We start from the raw sequence: 24,627 nt of genomic DNA, 5'->3' as shown, positions 1-24,627 counted from the left end.
GTTAAATTTATTTATTTTTCAAATAAAATCCTAAATTTTACATTTAAATCCAAATAAGTCTTAATCTAATAATTTTAAAGTATTAAATATTAATATTTTGTGATTTCAAATAATAATTTATTAAATTACGTCTTATGAATTTAATGGAAAGTTGAAAATTTAATTTGATAGAAAAGGTCAAAATGAGTTTATCTAAACTTTGAGAGCTATTTGGACTTCTATCCATTTGGATTTCCCATGCTAAAGTTGAGGCGTAGGAGAAAATAAAGGTCATAGGTCAACAGGGTCAACTACTACCCAGTGAATTTGAATTTCACTAATACATTTAAAATTGAAATTAAAATATTTTTAATTAAATTTCTTAATGAGAAATAACCGACATTCCATCACATTTTTATGTACTAAAAATAAAAATATTAAAATTTATTTTTAAATTATAATTAAAAGATTAAATAAATATAAATAAAAAAAAACTAATCACAACATATTTTACATTTTAAAATCATAATAAATAATGACGAATGATTAAAAAATAAATTTACATTGAAAATGAAAAATTAATACATTTAGCCCTCACTCTTAGCGGCTAAATTCAGCCATTATTAATATTAATATGTCTCTCTTTTGAGAGGCCAGCTCGCCCCCCACCTGCCCTGCCAGTACCTGTCAAACGGGGAATCTTTCATAAAGTAATGAGTGGGGACTTGGCAGTTGGCAGCTATTTTCTCTCTTCAGGAATTTCAAACGTATCATTGATTGATTTGCCGACTGGAGCATCGGTGATACAAATGAAATCACGGACTTTTTAATTTGAAAAAAAAAAGCCAAAGGTCATCGTCCTTCCTTTCTTGTTAACGTCGTCCCTCTCGCTTTCTCTCCTGCTCTCTGCTCATAAAAGCATCACTGTGTGCACATGTTTCAAGTATGTGAGTTGGTGCGTTGCTTAATCCGTTAACTACAATTTCTCCACCTTCTTCTTCTTGTTCCGCAAATAGAATGGCGATCGGTTCGGCGGCAACTGCCAATCTTATCTATTCCATCTCTTGTGATCGTCGACACGCTCACGTTCCATGTGTCTTGTATAATTTCAAGAATTACAATAGGTTTTTGCTTAGAAAATGCGACAGGCCCTCTTCGATTGGTCGATTTCGAGTTTGTGGCGAATCTAAGGTGAATATTAGAATTTTTAATGCTTTCTTTCGTTGGGAATTGAAATAATTGGGATTGATTTGGTAGACAGAGGAAAATAAGGTAAGAAGGTGTTCGCCTTGCTTAGAAAAGACATTGCTTACAAGCCAAAGCAATGTTGCCTTGGCCTCTGATGAGTGGAGGGCAGTTCCTGACATTTGGAGAACTTCTGCCGAGAAATATGGTGATCGGGTTGCACTGGTGGATCCTTATCATGATCCGCCTACAAAAATGACTTACAAAGAGGTTAGTTCTGTTCTATATGTTTCTGACTTGCTTGTTTACTTGCTTTTTGGCTGGATTTTCTTTTATATTTAAATTTTGATTGAGGAACATGTGTAGGAAGTAGATTATTTCAGACTGAAATACTTTATTCCTTTTTCCTTTTTCACATGAGGGATTGATTGTGCCTTCAAGTAGATTAAATTCTTACTGTACATGAGTTGGTGATAGAATTTGCCAGGTAATTATATGATTCTTTTTGGGAACATTTTTATGCATTTGGAGATGCTATTGCTACATAGTTTTTTAATGGCTTAATGGGCATGAATACTTGTCCCCTACAAAAGAAAGAAAAGAAAAGGGATTATGCAGGCACAATTATGGATGGGCGCTTTGATATGGATACAGTATCTCTTACTTGGCAATAATTAATGTGGCCCAATTGTCTGCTTTTCTGTCATTGTATTGTATGATGTATCTGGGCATGTGAAAATTGTGATTTTGTTTTGAAAAATTGTGTGTAAGAAACAAAATAACTTTCTGGGAGTCATTAACAAAATTTACCATTTAATGGCAGTAGTGTGTTTTTTCCCAATCCCGTTGTAGAAGCAGCTGAAGAGAAGAAAAATAAAAAATACCAACATCTGGAACATGAATTATTTGTTGCCAACTTGTTATCCGAAACAAATACAAATGAACGTGGAAATGAAGAAAATAGAAGCATTTGGCTATCACTTTGATGTAGGACAGCCTGCAGAGCTGAGTGTTAAAAAAGTTTTGGGTTTGTTTGAGAGCATGAATCCAGATAACCATACTTTGTAACCAAGAATAACTAGGCAGAAAAATAGCATAAGAAAACATATTATAGGTGCAGTTGGCAGCATTTAAGGAACTGTGAACAGTATCAGTTAACACTAAACTAAAGTTTATGCTTCACAGTCTAGGAAGCTATGCTCATTAATATGGCTATTGAAGTTGCTTTGTGTTCACTTTTTACCATTAAGACTTAGAAAATGAAAATGAAGTAACAGGATTATTTTAATTTAATGATTGGAGGCGAGAAATAAGTGACCTTATATGATCTTTTCAGCAATCATACTGTTATGAAAATGAGTTACTAAAGTGCGCGTTCTGTAACCTTTCATTTTTTTTATTTATTTTTCTATATGAAAAAAACCTTTACTCTTTTCTCAAAAGCATTTTAATTTTTAGAAACAAAAACAGGAAAAGAAGAAACCTGAAAAAATGGTTTCCTTCTTTGCATTTCTTACTATCTTAATTTTTTTTCTTTCTAAACACCATTCACTTTCCCTCCCAGATTCCTACCGTTGCATCTGTTGCTCTTTGTAAGCTGCATGGTTGGCATCTTCCAACTGATATCTCTCACCTGCTGTTGTTATCCTCTCTCTCTCTCTCTCTCTCTCTCGCTCTCTCGTCCTAATAGACAAGAGTCATTTTCACTCATCAGCTATTTTCAACAAAGAAAAAGATACCCAATATTGGATTGATTTTGCTGGTGAATATAAGAAAAATAGTTGGTGTTTAATTACATGCGAGAAGAATTGGTGAAGGAAAGGGGAAAAATAAAGGAGAAAAAAAAAAAAAGCGCATTTAGTTAAAAACTAATACTAGACTGTTTTATGCTTTAAAGAAGACAAAAAACCGAGAAACAATATCAATGTTGTAAGCGCCCTAAATCTTTCTCTATGTTCAATCTTCACCAGGTGGCCAATTCTTTTTCTATGTTTACAAAGGAGGTAAACAAATAGCATGTTCTTTCCATTGAATTTTAGTTTTGATTGATAATAAGTTGATTCTTTTGTAAAGTACGTTGTTTAGTCTATTTTCCTAATGCATAAATAACAAACTAATTTTGAAGTAATTTTAATGTGTTTGGCTATTCATTTGGTTCATTTTTATTAGCTAGACTTTTTTTTTCAGGGTAAATTTCATTGACTATCCCTGAATTTGGGGTGTTATTGTAACAACATCGTCCTTAAACTTTAATTTGTAACATAAAACTCTCTGAACTTTAATTTAGCTAATGTAAAAGTCCTTGTGACCTGTTACAACTAGTTTATTAGTTAAAAATTGAATTTAGTATATTTTATATTAATAAAAAAAATATAAAGACTTATATACCCTTCATCTATCTCTTTCCTATCCCCATGGTTGAAGCAGAGCCTCACCCATCTCTTTGTTGTCAGAACTCCATTGCCATTTTGCAAGCATCACGACTAAGCTTAATCTCCCATTACAGACCTCTATTCTCTATTCTCACCACACATATGGTAATGGTGGTGTTTCCTTTCTAATACTTCTCTTATAGACATTCTCCCAATATTAAGCCATGATAGATAGGAGACTCACTTGTCTCAACTCGGACCCAATCAACCCAGTAGCCTATATTTGCTTTAGGTAATGTATGCAATGGTGAGAGGAAATTTGAATAGGCTTCTTCATATGCATTTGCATTGGTGATAGTGGGTAAAAATTTCCAAGATTCATTTGCTTATGTTGTAACCCATTTTTTCAAAGCAAAGAAATACATTTAAAAAATTATTGTTAAGTGGAGACATAATCCAAGGAATTAGATTTGGAGATCATGATTGATCTACTAAAATTTATAATCTACCCTTTTTATCATTTTGCTTTGGAATGGATATGCCCAGGTTGCTTCTCATAGTTGGGTAATCACTTGATGGGAATGGAGGGTCACTCAAGAGCATGAATGATAACCAGATCCTAAAGAAAGTGAATATTTTTTTCCTATTATTTGTACTGTTGACCAACATAGAAAGTTTTTAATTAGGAGGATTCAAATATTTGGAATCCCAATTAGGTTTGATTATAGGGATCCTAATTAGGTTTGATTATAGGAATTTTATTTTTACTGTAAATATTCTTAATTTAGGTTGATTTTTTGTGTGTAAATACTCAAACCTTGTAAAGATCAATTCAATTGGAATAGAATTAAAAATTCCTCTCAAAATTCTTTATGTACTCTTAATTTATGAGCTTTTGATTGTCTTTATTTTTAGCTACTTGCCTTCTGCAAGATTGATTGATAATGGAGGAGAAGGAGATTGAGGGAGAGTATTTGAGAAGGTGAAGAAGAAAGTAGGCAAAGGGTATTTAAGTAATTTTATCATATTATAACTTGAAAACTGGCTATTACAAGTTACAAGGAGTTTTATATTAACTAAGTTAAAGTTCATAGAGTTTTATGTTACAAATCAAAGTTTAGGGACAATACTGTTACAGCACTCTAAATTCAAGAACCACCAATGAAATCTACCCTTTTTTTCATTGGGTGTGGTTTCATCCTTCGAAGCTTTTGTGTTTCATTTTGAAGAAAGCAAGTTATGTTGTAGTTTTATTGACTCATAAGATCTTTTCCCTTGAAAATTGCAGTTGGAGCAAGAAATTTTACATTTTTCTGAAGGTTTAAGAGTTATTGGAGTAAAGCCCAATGAGAAACTTGCTCTTTTTGCTGATAATTCTTGTCGGTGGCTTGTAGCAGATCAAGGTACACTGAAGTTTCAATCATAATCGATTCTTAAATACTTGTTAAGCCTTTCTCTTGCCTTGTAATATTCTTCCTCTCTTGTGTATGTGCATTTGTTTGAGTTAGTAAGCAAAATTATTTGAGCCTATGTTAGTTCCTTACTTAAGTATGGATTGTAAGATTCAGTTGCTTGCTTGTACCGTGTCCAACATTGGCGGTTTACAGCAAATCGGAATTGTATATAATAGCTAGCAGAAACTATTAAATAACTTGGGTTAACTATTTTGGGCCAAATGAAAAGTAGGTCCAAAAGTTATTTGGGTAAGCTTGGACCAGGCTGTTTCAATTAGTGTCAGAGCCGCTCTGGGTCAGACAAATTGTGCAGAGCTAGTGGATCTGCAAGGAAAGGGCTACCCGTGTGAGACGAGGTGGAGCCGCCTGAGTTACTAGCAAACCACAATACCCGAGGGTCCGATCCTGACTTAGCAATTGTATCCGATTCAGTTGCGACGAGGACATTGCAAAATTAGCAGGGGAGAGTGTAAGGTTCAGCTGCTTGCTTGTACCGTGTCCAATATCGGCGGTTTACAGCAAATCAGAATTGTATATAATAGCTAGCACAAAACTATTAAATAACTTGGATTAACCATTTTGGGCCAAGTGAAAAGTGGGTTTAAAAGTTATTTGGGTCAGTTTGGGCCGGATTGTTTCATGGATGGTGGAGGGTCTCATATTGGAATTGTTTTTGGTCAATAGTCTCCTGTGTTGATGATATTGGAGCAAAGAAAATACACTAATCATGGCCTCTTCTTTTTATATTTCTTGTATACGTTTACACTTGACCTCTTTACAAAAGGAACATGAATCCAATAACTTCATCTGTTATTGCATCTAACATTCGAAAATGCATTTTTGAAGGCATGGTTTTTTTTTTTTTGTTGAAATTCACCATTTTGTTCCTAGGTTTTGTAAATTGTTATTATTTGGTTTATGTATTTTGAAAATTGAACATTTTATTCTTTGATATTTGCTTCCATCAAAATTAGAGTCCTTTATATATTTTGTTGTTAGTTTAGACAAAAAGATCAATATACCCTTTGTTCAATTAAAATTAGCTATTAAAATATTTGATCCAAATTAGAGATTATAGCTCCAATTTGTCTTCTCTTCTCCTTCACTACTTCCTCCCTCTCTCCTCTCTCTTAGTCACTTTCTATTCTGAAAAATAGTTCAAGAACAATTCTAATGTGAACAAAATCAAAAAATTATATGATTGCAATAAAATAATAAGAAGTTTCCAACAATTTTAGCAATTACCTAACAAATCAACAATTATAGTAAAAAATTAATGAATAATTCTCTAGCAACAAATTTCTCTTTCTTTAATTATAGAAACAAGTTCTTTCAACAAGTATAGCAAAAAATTAAGAAAAGGAGCAATGTTTTCCTTGTTCTTCCTCTTTGTCACTTTATCTACAATTTCAGTAACTAATCAACAAATCCAGACATGGATCATGAAAGAAATGAACAAGAATAAAACAATATTCAGTAATTCAAGCAACATCCCAATCCTCTTGTTGGGGTAGAAGGGAGGTAACTCATGGTTGACCCTTATAGATTGCCTATTAAAGAGTCTCTGGATATGGCTTCTTTCAGATTGTGAACAGCGGTAGCATTGGGCTCCTTTTCATTGATGATGGTATGGCTCTTCTCCTGCTATGTGTCATAACAGTGTTGGACTCTCTCAAATAGCATGCTTTGACATTTGGGATGGTAGCAGATACTGCACCCATGAAAGTACCCTATTTGAACCCAAACCCTAACCCAAACCCTAACCCTAGCCCGTTTAATATATTGAATACCTAAACCTGTCCCAAATCCAATTAAAAAATTTACCTTAGATTACTTGAACCTATCCCAAACTCTATTATTTATCCGAAAAATATTTAATTTTATAAAACTTAAGTTATTTATATAAAATGTATTTTAAAAAATTAATTTTTTTAAAAATTTAATCATTAAATAAGATATTCAAATTCTACTTATTTAATATATAATATGTGTTGGAAACTATAATAATATTGTAGAAACATAACTATATTTATTGAGTTATTTATACAAACGGGTTCAAGCAATGGATAATTAGCACATAAAACTTGAACCTGAACCAATCCCAACACGGGTATTATTATCTAAATCTTAGCCTATTTAAACCCGATTATATACCCAAGTTTGTCATAATAGGTGTAGAATATTGTAGTTATGTATTTTATTATAGAAAATATTACATATTTATATACAAGAGCTCTAATTAGAAAAGAAAAATTTATTCCAATAATCAAGTACTATGATCAAGCTGATATACATATCTTCACACATTTACTTTCTATGACACTTTTCATCAAGTTGGAGCATAGATATTAATCATGCTCAACTTGTTTCAAATATAGCAACCCGAGTCTTGTTTAAAGTTTTAGTAAAGATATCTCCTAATTGTTCTCCAAAACATGTCCCATTGAGATTATTTTTTATTGGATCCTCTTTACAAATAAAATGATATTTCTATATGTTTCATCCTCTTATGAAAGACCGGATTATAAGCAATATGGATAGCTGCTTGACACCACAATTTAGCAGGCAATGACATATTAAAACCAACCTCTTCCAATAGTTGTTGTACCCACATTACTTCACATACAACTTGTGCCATTGCTTAATGTTTTCATTTAGCATAAAATGGGAGACCACATTTTGCTTATTACTTCTCTATGACACCAAGTTGCTTCTCACAAAGGCACAATATCTTATTGTTGATCTCCCATCAGCTTTTGATTCTAGCCAATCTGCATTAGAAAAGTATTCAATATTGGAATGTTCATGATTATCATAGAAAAGGCCATACCTTGGAGCTCCTTTCAAATAACATAACATCTGTTCCAAAACTTCCCAGTGAGCAACAATAAGAGAGGACATAAACTGACTGACTATACTAATTGAATATGTAATATTTGGATGAGTCATTGTCAAATAATTTAGCTTACTAGCCGATCTCCTATACATTTCAGGATCTACAATTGGCTTACTGTCCTTTGCGGTAAGTTGGAGATTCGGGATCATTTATGCATTGTGATCAAGTTAATATTCATAATATCTACGCACAATTACTTTCTTATGACAATAGGGTTCGGTTGGACCGGGTACTTGCAAAAACCCAACCGTTGTCAACTTCCCTTTCCTAGCATTGATGTTGGGTGGTGGTTTCCTTCTCATAGGTGTGGATGGTGTGGAAATATGGATCTTAGGTTTTTGTGGACTTGAGAGGATGAAGCATGATCTTGTAAGTCAAGCTTCTTTGCTTTGGCACTCGAGTATGTACTCAAATACAAGAAAATAAATAGATATATGAATGTGTTTAGAAGCATGAAGGGAAGGTTGTTCTATGGTAGAATAGGATGGAGGAAGAAGGATTAACCTAGATGAAATCATTGAATGTGTTTGGTGTTTTCTGGCATGTGTGGATGGTTGATTGGGCCTATAAGATGTTGATTTAAATTTGTTATCTCCTTAGATTTAATTTGTTGATTTGATTTTTGTAAAAGTTATCTTGTGAAAGGGAAAGGGAGATATAGGGAAAAGAAACAAGGGAGAAAAGAAAAGAAAAATGCAGAGGGGGAGGGAGACAATGGGGGGAAGATATTTTAGTCATTAAAAATATTCTTTCTTTTTAAACCAACGGTAAATTATTTGACTAATGCAAAATTTGAATTTCTTTGGATGGAAGAGGACTTATAAATTTTGATGCAAGTAAAATTTAGGAATTGAATTGTTCAATTTTCAAAATTCAGGAACTAAATAGTAATAAGTAATAAAAACCGGGGACCAAACGTTTAGTATTTTTTACCCCAGAATTTTTGGAACGTTGAAGATGTTAAGAATCAAGAAAATCCCACATTGGCAATGCATGAGGATTATAAAGGGCATATGAGTGTTTAGAAAACAAACCTAGAAGGCTTAGGCCATTTTGGTGATGGAGATCCCAGTTTCAAGCTCAATTTAACATGAAGGTTCGCTTGTTTATTAATTCACACTCTTAAGCCAGTGATTCCTATGATCGCATCATGGTATTATAGTGGTGAAGCCCAATAGTCATAGATTCGAGACTTGAAAGCATGACAGGTTAAGCCTTAAGAAGCTAGACCTACGAGCTAAGCCATTATTAGCTAGACTCAGGTGGATTGATCATCTAGTCAAGAAGCTAAATCGTGAGGGTAGAACCAAAATAAGCCACATCCAAGTCAGATGGGCCAGCCCCTCTAATGGCAAATGACTATTGGACTCGTGAAGCTTGAGACTAACCTAGTTGCACTAGAGGTGATTATTTGGGAACAAAATCCCATATCAACAGGCCATGAGAATTATAAAGGGCATAGAAGAGTTGGTAAACCAAACAAAAATGTCTTAGGCTATTTTGGCGTTGAGGAACCCATTCAAGCCCAATTTAGCATGGAGGTTTGCCTCTTTAATGCTCCATACTCCTAGATTCATGATTTTCTATCAATTCCGTTGAGTTGTTAGAAGGTCAAGTAAGAAGGTTAATGAGTTTATAATCTATATTCTTATCTAATTTTATGTTAAGCTCACGATGAAAAGGCTCTTGTACTGCCTTTTAATAAGTGTAACTCTTTTTGTTTTGTTTCTTTTTTTTTTTTTCAATGAAAAGAGCAAGCAAAACTTTAGCAGGAAGTGAAACTTTAGCCATACTTTTTGCCAAGAGAGCGTTGATTCACTTCAATTTTCTTGAACCCAAAGAATTTAGGAAATATTTAATCTTTGTATGTATCTTTTAGAACTAGTAAATCACCAATTAGACTTGTCATTTGTCAACAACAACCATGGGCTAGCTTTCCATGTTCCATGTGGCAATTAATGATTTTCATTTCATAAAACAAAACCAAAATATCAAGTAGTTAAGTATGTGCTGAATTTGCTAAGTTTTACTATATCCATGATGTACATTTAAACTAACATTCTTTGTTATTTTGCCTCATACTTTCAAATAAAAATAATATCCTTATATGTTATTTTGTCATACTTCTCATTTGTTATTCATCATATTTGTATTTAAGTTGTTGGAGTTTGAAAGCATTAAATGCCTATTTCTCTTAGGTCTGATGGCTATAGGAGCAATTAATACAGTAAGGGGATCAAGATCTTCAGTAGAAGAGCTATTACAAATATATAATCACTCTGAAAGGTTAGGATAGTGGTTTCCTTTTCGTTTTATTCATTTTTCATATTTACTCGTATTTGTGATATCTAAAATAGATAATTAAGGAGTTTGTTTTACTATTTCAAATAAATTATTGGTAGTTGACAATATTTCTGATGAAAGCCTTTTGATTTTTAGCTTTATGTATATGGTAATCCCAATCTTATGTTAGCTAAGGGACTTCTTTTTATTTAGTTAATTTTATTAAAAAATTGATCAACTTTTTTAAAGAAGCATGAAGTAATGATTTTTTAAAAAAAAAAGATTTTATGATTTAGTTATTGTTTTATAAAGTTCTATTTCAAATTATATTATAATAAAATTTTCTTAAGTAGAATTCAAATACAAGCACAACTAAGAATTTAAATTTATATAAATCCCACAATTATATAATTAAATATAAATTATAGAGAAAAAAGAATTTGAATTTAAATAGAAAACCAATTTTAAACAATTAAATTTTAAATTTTTAAATAATAATAAGTTATTATTGTTTCTTAGCCAATCAACATAGAGGTTACCTAGTTAAAATTAAATTGAAATATGGGTATTCTAGGTAATTAATTTTTCATATTAAATTAATATTTTAAATTATCATATTAAATTATTTATATAAGTACATAATTTGCAATGAAATTTTAAATTTCTTTTCATAAAATTAGCAGGAGATATATTTACAAATGTATATATTATTATTATTGAAATCTTAAATAAATATAAACTGCCTAAAATTCCTAATTTGATTATGAAAAATTAAATCATCATAATACATTTTGTTTTTCTTGATTGTGTCACTTAGTATCTAATAAGCTTTTCTTTTAGTGTTTTATTTGGTTTGTCATTGCTAGTCTATTTATGAATTAGTGGCTATAGTCATTTGTGTAAATGTTATGTTTGTACCAAATAAGTGGACAATAGTTTTTTGGTTATTGAATTTTTTAAATTTATAATTTAAGCTTAATAAATAATTTTAAATGTTTTTATAACACTAAGAAAATTATTGTCCTAAGGGTCTAGAATACTAATTTTGACTAGAACTTGAAAATTATAATTTTTTTAGTTTTAAAATTTTTTTAATTTATAATTAAGCTTAATAGTCAAAGTATTATTGCAATACTAAAAAGATGTGTTATGGATAATGGATAGACTAAATCCATAATAAATAGATTTATGTTTATCTATTATTTTCTTATCTCTATTATCTTATTTTATTAGTTTGTTATTAGATTTTGATTATTTTATTTTAATAATTTATTATCTATATAATTATTTGTATTAGTCTTCTATTTTTATTAGAAGTCCTGTGATTGTATGAACCTCCCTCCACCATATAAGAAATTTATTTTTATTTAATAAAATGAGTAGAAAAATTACAAACACAATTGAGATTTAGAACTCTCTTAATAATGAGTTTGAGGTGTTAAGAGTTCTCTCTAATGAGCTTCTTTTCTATCAATCATCCCGTGATGCAATCCGTGACCTGGACCATAACAGATTGTTGTTTTAAGATTTGAGTTTAGAGTAGCAATTATTTACTTGAACTAGAAAATTATAATTTTTATAATGAACTAAAAATATTTATTATCACAAGGGCAATATTTTGATAAGATACAGAATTATCATTGAGCTAATTGGAGATATGCTTTTTAATAGAACAATTTATTTTTATTTAGAGATAATGGGTAGATCTTAGATATGAAACTCCCTTTTAAATTTGATCAAATAATTAATAATAAAAAATGATAGCGAGTTAAATTAAAAGGTCAAAATATATTAATATAAAATGTCACAATTTGACAATTTTAATTAGACAAGTAAACTATAAAATAGGAAAATGAAATTTAAAAATATATAGAATTGATTTATAAAGTTTTTATTATGTTTTAGTTGTTGGGGAGGTCTTTGTATTTAGGCTATACTCTTATCTCTGAGTGCAATAATTTTATTATCATAATAGGTTATTTGTTTGATCTCATATTCTCATTGACCTATGATAGAGCATTAACTAAATCTTTACATGTCCGATATAAGATAGAAGGGGATGTTTGTGGATTGCTTCTGTAGTAATAGACTTTCTTGGAGTTCTTTTGCCTTCAATGTGTAATAGCATTCGTAACATTACTGATTTTTTCCATTCTTGTCCCTACAGTGTTGCAATTGTTGTGGACAATCCTGAATTGTTCAATCGGATTGAAAAAACATTTTCTTCCCAGGCAGTTATCAGATTTATTATTCTACTTTGGGGAGACAAATCATGCCTAGACCTAGCTATCAATGCAGTGGATGGCACATCTGTTTTTAATTACAAAGAAATTATAGACTTGGGACGCGAGAGCCGGAGATCTTTATTTGACTCTGATAATGCTAGTAAGTTGGTTTGATGTGTCAAATATTCATTTTATATTTTTTGAATCTCCCTCTAGGACACCTTTTCTTCCCTTTTGTTAAATCTATCATTTACACCCAATCACTCTACAAAAAGTTTGTCTTAATTTGTTAATATGTAAATCAAATCATAAATTACTTGTATGAAGCTTTGTGAAAAATGTTCTTTTAATAATGTTATTAGTTGCATAGTTTTGGAAATAATTAGTATTGATGTAACTAAATTTGGAAATAATTAGTATTTGAGAAAACTCAGTGGCTAAAACATAACAGGCACAACAATTGATAATGTTATTTTGTCATAGTTCTAAGCATTGGTGCTTTTGGGTCATTGGCTGGAATTGGAAAAGAAGTACCTCATAAGGTTTGTTCACTAGCTGTATCACTCGAGTTTGGTGGCTTGCTTCCTGTTAGCTTTTTTGAACTTCTAATAATTGTAGTTTTTGTTTTCCCAATTTAGGTAAATAGTCTTCTTCAAGTCTTGAATGGGCTTCACAGTTCACACACAAAAAAACCTTTATTTATTTGTAGATTATTCTATGTAGTCAATTATATTCTAATTACTTTGGAGCAACTACTAGTACACTTGTAGATAAAGCAATAAACTTCTCTTTGTAGGCGTTAAACTGTGAATATTTATGTAATGGAAAAATTAGATTAGAGCACGATGCTCTTCTTTCAGTGTAATTATAGCTTTCAAATATGCGTACATGGCAAGGTTTGAAATTGTGCTTTCAGTACTGCAATGTTGGCATATTGTGCGCAAACTGCAATGTTCTTGAGCTGTTGTATTATTTATCTCATTAAATGCTTAGCACATAAATTTGACTTGTTGCAATCTAACTTTTAGGTTTTATAATCATTGCACGATATGCTAACTCATTAATGAATAGTAAGCATAAATGATCACATTTAGGTTGAGACAAAGATATATAAAGTCTTGTATTTATCCATTATTTATTGATAAGCAAATAAAATCACTGCGTATTGGTTGCAAAAGTATAGCCTGAAGAATGCAAAAGATGAAATAAAAATGTAAGGGTGTAATGGCTTGAAATTGAAGGTCATAGATGTAATAGAAATTTGTTTTTTTAATTCGGTCAAGGAAAAAATGATACATTTTGGCCTTTTTTAAAGAAACTAGCAAAATAACTAAAATTGATAGTATATTAAGATTTGACTGGGAAATGCAAGATATCAATAGTTCAGAAACAAAAAGTATTTGTTGATTTAGGATACTTAAAACTTCTATGAGATGGTTGGTGGTCATCTAAGAAAGGACTGTCAGGGAGGATATGATAGTTATATCTATCTTGTTATTATCTCGATTCCAGAATTCTCCTTGCTAGTTGTTATATCCACAACTGAATAAGCATGACCTCAGGAATCTTGTTGCATTAGCCATTCGATAATACGTTGTCCATTCAAATAGGTAAGAACTAATAAGGATAGTGTATTACATTTGATAATGAGACAATCGCCAGAAAAAAACCTTCTTAAGTTTGTTGCAATTACACTCAAAAGTATTTTTTTTTTGTCAATTAAATTTTAATTTTTTAAAGTTGGTTCAAATGCATTCTACTATTATTTATTATTTATGCCGTTAGAAATTAACGGAATTGTCATATTACTCGACATATCACCCGCCACATCAGCTTGCCATATCAGTAAAGTTTAAAGTTAATCGCAAAAAAAAAAAAAACCCTACCCTTTACTTTTATTGCAATTCAATCCCATATATTTTTTTTGCCAACGAATCCTTTTGATATTTGATCAGATGCACCCTACCGTCGCTTGTATCATTGGAGACGAATAAAATTGCGAGATCACCCTTTTCACTATTGATTGCATTTAAAATGATTTTTTATATTATTCATTTTCTTGAAATTTTTATCAAATTTTAGAATAACAATTTGTCTTAATGTTATTTCGACTAAAATCATTCTCAATCAAAATTTTTTGAATTCGTCTGATATGCTTACTATTTAATATTACTTCTAAAACTATTGTTAAGAAAAAAAACTTTATTAAATATATTATTTATGAAATACTAAAATCAATTTAAAATAATATTTAACAAGATTTAGTTTTAAGAATGTTAAAATAATAAAACAAAAATTTTTTTCTAAACTTTTTTCAGGATGGTTTTCTAAGCTGTTCTTTTTAACTCTTAATTATAATGCCAATAGCAGACATTTTTTCTAAATTATGCTAATAATTAGTGTGGATTTCAAAAAAATTAATAAGAGATAAATTAAGTTAGGATTTGATTGATATGATAGATAATTGCTAAAACAAAATGTCTTTTTAGTTTTGTTATAATTTCACTCTATTCTTTTTTTTTTTTTATTGCCAATTAAACTATGTTCTTTTAGAAAAATTAATAATTATACTCTAAGTTTTTAAATTATTATCCATCTACCTTGAAAATTGCTGACGTGGTATGATGACATAGCGATGACGTGTTGAGTGACTTAACAATTCTGTTAAGTCAGAATTCTCTAATGGCACAAGTAATGTTAGGATGTATTTAGAACAACTTTTAAAAATTAGGGTTTAGTTAGGCAAAAAAATAATATATGGCGTAATTGCAATTTGCAACAAATTTAAAAGTGTAGGATTTTTTTGGGGATTGTCTATTTGATAATTTGTATTGCTTTATTATATCTGATAGGAGAACTGTATCTACCTATCTGTTTCCACTCTGTTTCGAACTGTAATTAAGTTCAGACACACCATATCATTTTGATCTTTGATATATTTGTCTTGCTCCTTTACATGTTTCAATCATCAGACTTTTAGTATTTAACATGGTTATTATTTTCTTTGAACTCGTTCTAATCACAAAATTGTTATGAAAGAATTAAGCATGCTTATATTTTAATCTGCTTGTCTCATGTATATTTTGAACTTTTTGTGAACTGAGGATGTTATCTACCATAAAAAATTTGGAACTCTGGTCTGAATGATAATATGAGAAGATCTATTTTGACATGCAGCAGTCTATATGTGGTAATAATCATATGGAATTTGTTATTGGTGCATATTTTGATTATTAGAGAAAGTAAATAATAAAAAATTGGGGTTCTTTGTACTTTGGAAAGACCAGCTGTTTGTGTCTAGCTGAACTGATTATTTTTGAACTTAAATATAGAAGGAATAGATGGAAAATGCTTTGTTTTAATGTAGTATCAATGTTTTTTTATTGTAGTATCAATGTGTTTTCTTATAGTATCAATCTGATTATCAATATTGAAAATGGGTTCTCTTTGATGATTAAAAAAAATAGGAAATGCAACTTTTCAGCTAATAATGTTATTGCAGGCCAACACTATATGTATGAAACAATCAACTCAGATGATATTGCTACAATTGTTTATACTAGTGGAACCACTGGAAATCCTAAAGGTGTTATGCTTACGCACAAGAATTTGTTGCATCAGGTTTGTTTATTGTTGCTCTCTTTTCTTTTAACTCGTTCAAACAATGAAACTATACTATTAGCGTCTCCTTTTATCATGTTCACTTAAATCTATTCATAAATTATTGAATCAAGCAACATAAATTGCAAAACAATTTTTTTGTCATTGATGACCTGTATTTATTGAGTAGCCATTGCAATTAGTTAAAGCCTAAAGAATTACTTGTTCCGTAATTGATGGTTTGGGTTCTAGACTATCTATGTTTGTGATCTCGAGATTCTGAACAACTTAAGTATGATAGAATTGACCTTGCTAAGTTATGCAACTTGATTGTGCTTAATCTCTTTGAAAGACAAGAATCTAAGAATAGCCAAATGCATACTTGCACGCTTATACTTTAATATTTTGCCTATTAGATATATCAACTTTAATCGTTATCTAATAAACCTCTAAACTTTAAAAAAAATTACTTTTAAACACCTAAACTTGAATAACTTTACTGAACTTGCCTAACCAAGTACGGAGACTTGGCTTCAAACAATACAAAGATTTCTTTAAACGACATACTTTTCCATACTCCTTCTGAGCAACAAACTATAATGGTTGCTCCATATACACCCCCTATTTGAGGTCGCCATGTAGAAAGACATTCTTGATATCAAGCTGGTGTAAAGGCCAATGCTGGGAAGCAGTTAAAGAAATGAACAAGCGAATTAAGGTAATTTTGGCCACAAGGGAGAAAGTGTCAGAATAGTCAATACCATAGGTTTGTGCATATCCTTTAGTGACAAGATGTCTCTTAAGTCTCACTATGGAATCATGAAAGTGTCAGAATAGTCAATACCATAGGTTTGTGCATATCCTTTAGTGACAAGACGTCTCTTAAGTCTCACTACGGAATCATGAAAGTGTCAGAATAGTCAATACCATAGGTTTGTGCATATCCTTTAGTGACAAGACGTCTCTTAAGTCTCACTACGGAATCATCTAGATTGACTTTGATGGCAAATACGCATTTATAGTCCACGACCTTCTTGCCTTAGGGTAAATCCATGAGGTCCCAAGTATGATTATCATCTAGAGCCTTGATCTCCTCAAGTGTTGCATCATGCCATGCAGAATGGATTAGGGCCTCTTTAACTGTCTTAGGTAAGAAAATGGAATCTAGAGAGGCAATGAAGGAGATAGAAGGAGACTCGTGATCATAAAATAGAAAGTAATAGAATAGATGGACTCACATTGTCGTTTACCTTTACGAAGATTAATTTGGAGGTTTAGGTCACTCGGTGGTGGATCCGATGGCAAAGAAGATTCTGGTGCAGAACACGTATCATTGGGTATTGATCTTTTAGAGTAAACTTGAATCATAGGCGGTTTGGCAGAAGGTTGAGTTCTGGAAGGAACCTCTTCAGTGGGTTGTGGAGAAGAAGACAAACTAGTGGAGATCCCATTATCGGATATGACCCTATAGATGAGCCACTTATCTTCCTTCTCCTGATCGGTAGATGGCGGTGCTGCAGAAAAGAATGGAATTGTCTCGGAAAAGACTACATCAGTTGAGACCGAGTATTTATCGAGGTCTGGAGAATAATACAGATACCTTCTCTAAAGACGAGAATATGAATTGTCTCGGAAAAGACTACATTAGTTGAGACCGAATATTTATCGAGGTCTGGAGAATAATACAGATACCTTCTCTAAAGACGCGAATATTCCAAGAAGATGCACTTCAATGCTTTAGGGTCAAGCTTAGTCACATGAGATCGAACATTCTGAACATAGCAAGTACTTCTAGAAATACATGGTTCTAATGGAAACAATGACTTTTTTAGAAAGAGTACACTATATGGAGTATCACTACTAAGATTTGAAGAATTTTTGGGAGAAATTTTTAATTCTATTCCAATTGAATTGATCTTTACAAGATTTGAGTATTTCTATATAAAGAATCAACCTAAAATAGAAATATTTACAATAAGAATAAAATCCCTATAATCAAGCCTAATTTGGATCCCAAAGATTTGAATTCTCCTAATTAGGAACCTTCTATATTGGTTAGCACTCCCCCTCAAGTTGGTGCATAGATATCACACATGCCCAACTTGCAAATCAAGGTGTGGTAGGTCTTGATGTTGAGCCCTTTGATAAATATGTCAGCTAGCTGTTCATTGGAAGTCACATGATCTAATCTCAAGACACCATTTATTAACTTCTCTTTAATGAAGTGTCGATCAATCTCTATGTGTTTTGTTCGGTCATGTTGAACCGGATTGTGAGCTATACTGATGGCAGCTTTGTTGTCACAGTACAAGAGGAGTTTGTCCCTTACCAATAGTTTCAATTCCTCCAACAATCTCTGCAACCACAGGAGTTCACAAACACCTTGTGCCCTTGCTCTATATTCTGCCTCGGCACTTGATCGAATAATAACACTTTGCTTTTTTGCTTCTCCAAGTGACAAGGTTTCCTCGCATAAGTGTGCAATAACCACTAGTCGACTCCTATCATCAAGGGATCTAGCCCAATCTGAATCTGTGAATGTGTGTATGCGGAGATGACCGTGTTTAGAGAATAAGAAACCTTTTCTAAGAGCAGACTTCAATATGTGAGACTCACGAGGGTCATGCATAAATTAACTGACTAAGCTGACTGCATATGCTATGTTTGTTCGAGTATGCAAAAGATAAATCAGTCTGCCTACCAACCTCTGATATCTGCTAATGTTCATTGATTCATCAATCCCTGCTTGTAGCTTGTAATTGCTTTCAATGGGAGTATCTGCTGGTTTATAACCTAACATACTAGTTTCTTCCAAAAGATCTAGAATATATTTTCTCTGAGAAATAAAGATTCCCTTCTTTGACTTGGCAACCTTGATTCCCTGGAAATACTGTAGTTTTTCTAGATCTTTAATTTCGAATTCCTGAGCCAAAAGCTTTTTCAGCGGAGTCGTCTCTCTAGTGTATCCCCTGTCATTACTATGTCATCAACATAGACTATGAGAAGAGTAATTTTACCTTTGTGATGTCTGATAAATAAAGTATGGTCAGCATTTATCTGTTGATAGTCAAAGGAAATCATAGCTCTGCTGAATCGATCAAACCAAGCTCTGAGTGAGTGTTTCAACCCATATAAAGCCTTTTTTAGCCTGCACACCTTTACTTGTGTTATTTCATCAGCAAATCCAGGAGGGATTTCCATATATACTTCTTCCTCCAAGTCTCCATAAAAGAATGCATTTTCACATCAAATTGCTGTAGGTCCCAGTCAAGATTGGCAGTCCAAGATAACAATACTCTGATTGAGTTCATTTTGATAACAGGGGCAAATGTCTCCTGATAATCCATTTCATAGGTTTGAGTGTATCCCTTGGCAAATAGTCTGGCTTTGAATCTTTCAATTGCTCCATCTGCTTTGTGTTTCACAGTGAACACCCATTTGAAACCAACTGTTTTTTTTTTCAGGTGGAAGAGACATGAACTCCCATGTCTCATCTTTAGCCAATGCTTTCATTTCTTTAATAATTGCTCCCTTCCAATTAAAATCTTTGAGAGCTTCTTTCCAATCCTATGGGATAGACACAGAAAAAATAGATAAGGCAGAGGCTTTATAGGTTTGTGCAAGGCCTAACTCTATTTCTTTAAGCAATTGGTTTATTTAGATCATCAATGGGCTCAAGGTTTAGAAATGACTCACCAGATGGAGAAGAGGAAGATTCATGACATTGAGTATGCTGCACAATGGCTTTTTCTGTTTCTGGTTTGTCTCTTCTTGAGTATCTCCTTAAATCTGGTTTATCCAAACGCCCAATTTAGTCACCGATAGTTTCTCCTGTATAGTAGTTTCATGATCATCAATAGTCTTCTCAATATAGTAATCTCATCTAGAGCAAAACGTTCTAGAGTTATAGGACTAGGAATCATCTCTTCTCTCTCATTATCCTCCCCATGAAGAGGTGATGGGGTAGTATTGAAGTAAGGTTTAGTCTCTCTAAATGTAACATCCATACTTATAAAATATTTTCTAGATGGAGGGTGATAAAATTTGTAACCCTTCTGTATGGGAGATTACCTAACAAACACACATTTAAGAGCCTTTGGATCAAGCTTCCCACCTATCCTAGTATGAACAAAACACGTGCATCCAAACACCTTTGGTGGAACAGTATAAACATTTTTCTCTTGCAACACCTCTAAAGGGTTTTTAAAGGTAAGAGTTTTGAGAGGCATTCTATTAATGGGATAAGCTGCGATTAAGACTGCATCTCCCCAATAGGTTTTTGGAAGATTCATAGTGAAAAGGAGAGATCTGGCTACTTCTAACAAGTGCCTATTTTTGACCTGGCAACCTTGATTCCCTGGAAATACTGTAGTTTTTCTAAATCTTTAATTTCGAATTCCTGAGCCAAAAGTTTTTTCAGCGGAGTCGTCTCATCAGTGTCATCCCCTATCATTACTATGTCATCAACATAGACTATGAGAAGAGTAATTTTACCTTTGTGATGTCTGTTAAATAAAGTATGGTCAGCATTTCTCTGTTGATAGTCAAAGGAAATCATAGCTCTGCTGAATCGATCAAACCAAGCTCTGAGTGAGTGTTTCAACCCATATAAAGCCTTTTTTACCCTGCACACCTTTCCTTGTGTTATTTCATCAGCAAATCCATGAGGGATTTCTATATACACTTCCTCCTCCAAGTCTCCATAAAAGAATGCATTTTTCACATCAAATTGCTGTAGGTCCCTGTCAAGATTGGCAGTGCAAGATAGCAATACTCTGATTGAGTTCATTTTCGCAACATGGGGCAAATGTCTCCTGGTAATCTATTTCATAGGTTTGAGTGTATCCCTTAGCAATTAGTCTGGCTTTGAATCTTTCAATTGATCCATCTGCTTTGTGTTTCACAGTGAACACCCATTTGCAACCAACTGTTTTTTTTTTTTCAGGTGGAAGAGACATCAACTCCCATGTCTCATCTTTAGCCAATGCTTTCATTTCTTCAATCATTGCTCCCTTCCAATTAGAATCTTTGAAAGCTTCTTTCCAATCCTATGGGATAGACACAGAAAAAATAGGTAAGGCAAAGGCTTTATAGGTTTGTGCAAAGCCTAACTCTTTTTCTTTAAGCAATTGGTTTATTTAGATAATCAATGGGCTCAAGGTTTAGAAATGACTCACCAGATGGAGAAGAGGAAGATTCATGACACTGAGTATGCTGCACAATGGCTTTTTCTGTTTCTGTTTGTCTTTTCTTGAGTATATCCTTAAATCTAGTTTATCCAAACGCCCAATTTAGTCACCGATAGTTTCTCCTGTATAGTAGTCTTCCCAGTATAGTAGTCTCCTGATCACCAATAGTCTTTCCAGTATAGTAGTCTCATCTAGAGTAAAACGGTCTAGAGTTATAGGACTAGGAATCATCTCTTCTCTCTCATTATACTCCCCCTGAAGAGGTGATGGGGTAGTACTGAAGTAAGGTTTAGTCTCTCTAAACTCCATACTGATAAAATATTTTCTAGATGGAGGGTGATAACATTTGTAACCCTTCTGTATGGGAGATTACCTAACAAACACACATTTAAGAGCCTTTGGATCAAGCTTCCCACTTGTCCTAATATGAACAGAACATGTGCATCCAAACACCTTTGGTGGAACAGTATAAACATTTTTCTCTTGCAACACCTCCAAAAGGGTTTTTAAAGGCAAGAGTTTTGAGAGGTATTCTATTAATGAGATTAGCTGCAATTAAGACTGCATCTCCCCAATAGATTTTTGGAAGGTCCATGGTGAAAAGGAGAGATCTAGCTACTTCTAACAGGTGCCTATTTTCCTTTCAGCAACACCATTTTAGGCACTAGTATAAGGACAACTAGTTTGATTTAGTATCCCGTTAGACTCCAAATAAGCAGAAAAACGTCCATCCATGTATTCTGTGCCATTATCAGTTCTCAAAACTTTTATCCTAGCATCAAATTAAGTACAAACCATCTTGTGAAAAGATTGAAAGCAAAGAAAAACATCACTCTTTGCCTTTATCAATTAAACCCAAGTCATACAAGTGCAACAATCAATAAAAGTAACAGACCAATGATTACCAAATAGTGAGATTATTTGAGTAGGTCTCCAAATGTCATAATGGATGACCACAAAAGGGATCGTACTCCTATTGTTACTGGAGAAATAAGAGGTTTTTGTATGTTTAGCATACTCACAAGTATCACAAACTAAAGAACCACATTGAGCCTTGGAAAATAAATCAGGATAAAATTTCTTTAAAATAAAGAAGGATGTGTGTCTTAACCGTCGATGCCACTGTATAATTTCCTGGTTGACATCTTGATTTTTTCCAAAAAGAGCTCGAGGTGAATTCAAACTCAGATTTTCTTCCAACATATATAAACCATCGTGCAGTGTACCATTGCCAATCCTCTTCCCAGTTTGAAGGTCCCGAATAACACAATGGTTAGGAAAAAATTCAATTTCACAGTTAAATATTTTGGTGTGAGCACTAACAGATAAAAAATTAACAGGGAAACAAGGAACCTGAAGAACAGAGGATAGCGTGATATTTGCAGTACAAACAATAGAACTGGTTCAAGAGAAAGGAGTGGAAGAATCATCTGCGATTCTGATAGTGTCTTTCTATAGACATGGAAGATAATTAAGGAAGTCTCTAGAGGAGTCCGTCATATGTCTATTTGCACCAGAATCAATAATCCATAGAACAGAACCAAAAGATGAAACAAAAGCATTATTAGAAGTCCTTACATTACCCACACAAGTCACTACCATTTCAAGAAAAAAATCCACCCTTCTTCTGTCAACACCAATGGAAAATTACTATTACTGAAGAAAGAATTATTGTTCACCGACGAAAAGGCACGAGTCTAACAAATCAGAGGTGTGACTTGAAGGCGAGTCTGCTGGAAAGAATCACTACTAGAAAAAACCACCGGAATACGTCTCCCACGCTGGAAAAAGGTGAACCAGGTCACAGATCCACACAAGTTAAGAGGCGCGACTTAAAAATGAGTCGGCCTGAAAGGATCATCGTTGGAAAAGACCACCGGAAAACGTCACACGCGTCGGCGCGCGAGAAAGACGCAGAATCTTGCGCATGGCTTTTTGGCGTCGGAGCTGGACGGTTGGCCGGCGATAGTCTGACGACCCTGCTGGTGGCGACAGTGAGATGAAAAAGGCTTCTAAATAGTGTAGTACCAAAAAGGTAGATTTGGGGTTTTAGAAACTCTAAAAAACAAAAATTGAATTTAAACCCTAAAATTAGGAAAAAGCTTTGATACCATAAAGAATTTTTAGAAGAAATTTTTTATTCTATTCCAATTGAATTGATCTTTATAAGATTTGGGTATTTATACACAAAGAATCAACCTAAAATAGGAATATTTACAATAAGAATATAATTCCTATAATCAAGCCTAATTAGGATCCCAAAGATTTAAATTCTCCTAATTAGGAACCTTCTACGTTGGTCAACAAGATTCGAGGAAGGCATGCGATTAATGAGAAAGCATGTGATAGAGACAACGTTAGTTCGGAAATACTTAGGAACTTGCATTTGGAATAACAGGGCTCAAGTAGTCTCAAGAAGATGCCTATTCTTTTTTTTCAGTAATCCCATTTTGAGTAGGGAGTAGAAGAATATCATGTTGAGTCATATAAGTCTGTATACTCTAACATTCTCACTTTATAAAATGTGTACAAGAATATTAAATTGAGTTTTAATTTTAGCACAAAAGGCAGAAAAATGAAAAAAAATTTCAGGATGATGCTTTATAAAATAGATCTAAGTCATTCTAGAAAAATCATTTACAAAGGTGATAAAATATCTGGACTCAGTCTTAGACCCAACAAGACAAGTACTCCAAACATCTGAATGAACTAATTCAAAAGCAGACTTAGCTTGTTTATTAACTCTAGGACTTAAAGAGCTTGATGATATTTGGCAAAATGACACGATTCACACTCTACTGAACTCTACAGAAGATGCATCATGAAATTGAGGGCATAGCTTCTTCAAAATTGGTAAAGAAAGATATTCCAATCGATAATGTGCTTTTAGCGGAGAGATGAGATTGGAATAGGCAATTGAACGAGGCACTCATGCATTCAAAATGTAGAGGCCACTAGATACATGTCTTTTACCAATAATCTGCTTCGTCATAGGATCCTGAAAATGATAGTGATCAGGAAAAAATGAGACACAATAATTTAGGTTTTTGGTAAGTTTACTCGTAGAGATTAACTTAAAGGCAAGATTGAGTAAACTTAACACAGAGGATAGGGTAATTAAAGAAGTTGGCTTAACAGTCCTTGAACCCTCAACATTATATGCTGCCTCATTAGCTATGGTAATAGGAGAAGGTGCTTTTTGTGATTGAAAACTAGCAAAAGTATTAGGGCTGCCTATCATGTGATCTATGGCATCACAATCAATGATCCATTTTTATGAGGAGACAAGGCAAGTGTTACTCGACTAGTACTAGCAGTTACTGAAGTGGACCCTTTCAACAGTCTGATACTGAGAATATTCCTCAACTAAGATGGGAGCAATATTCTCAGAAGAAGAGTTGGTTGCAGCAATATTAGTAGTCTTGTGATTCTTGTTTTGGAACT

At 32.8% G+C, this 24,627-nt stretch overlaps 1 protein-coding gene across 2 annotated transcripts in view; it reads left to right on the top strand.

Annotated features, from left to right (window-relative positions):
• The first annotated feature begins 638 nt into the window (after positions 1-638).
• The window catches only part of LOC110627115 (probable acyl-activating enzyme 16, chloroplastic), a 58,058-nt gene continuing 34,069 nt past the window's right edge, over positions 639-24,627 (top strand). Inside the window, exons 1-6 of one of the 2 annotated variants that reach the window (XM_021773366.2) lie at positions 639-1,170; positions 1,237-1,434; positions 4,825-4,939; positions 10,085-10,172; positions 12,337-12,554; positions 15,897-16,015. In XM_021773366.2, the coding sequence (XP_021629058.1) occupies positions 997-1,170; positions 1,237-1,434; positions 4,825-4,939; positions 10,085-10,172; positions 12,337-12,554; positions 15,897-16,015 (912 nt within the window). In that variant the 5' untranslated portion in view covers positions 639-996. The remainder of the gene's footprint in view (positions 1,171-1,236; positions 1,435-4,824; positions 4,940-10,084; positions 10,173-12,336; positions 12,555-15,896; positions 16,016-24,627) is intronic. The other variant, XM_021773358.2, reaches the window with a different exon arrangement.

The sequence above is a fragment of the Manihot esculenta genome, chromosome 1 (genome assembly GCF_001659605.2).
Source record: "Manihot esculenta cultivar AM560-2 chromosome 1, M.esculenta_v8, whole genome shotgun sequence".
In the NCBI taxonomy this organism is placed as follows: Eukaryota; Viridiplantae; Streptophyta; class Magnoliopsida; order Malpighiales; family Euphorbiaceae; genus Manihot; species Manihot esculenta.
Note: the sequence above shows the minus strand (reverse complement) of the source record. Positions and strands in the feature narration are given on the sequence as shown.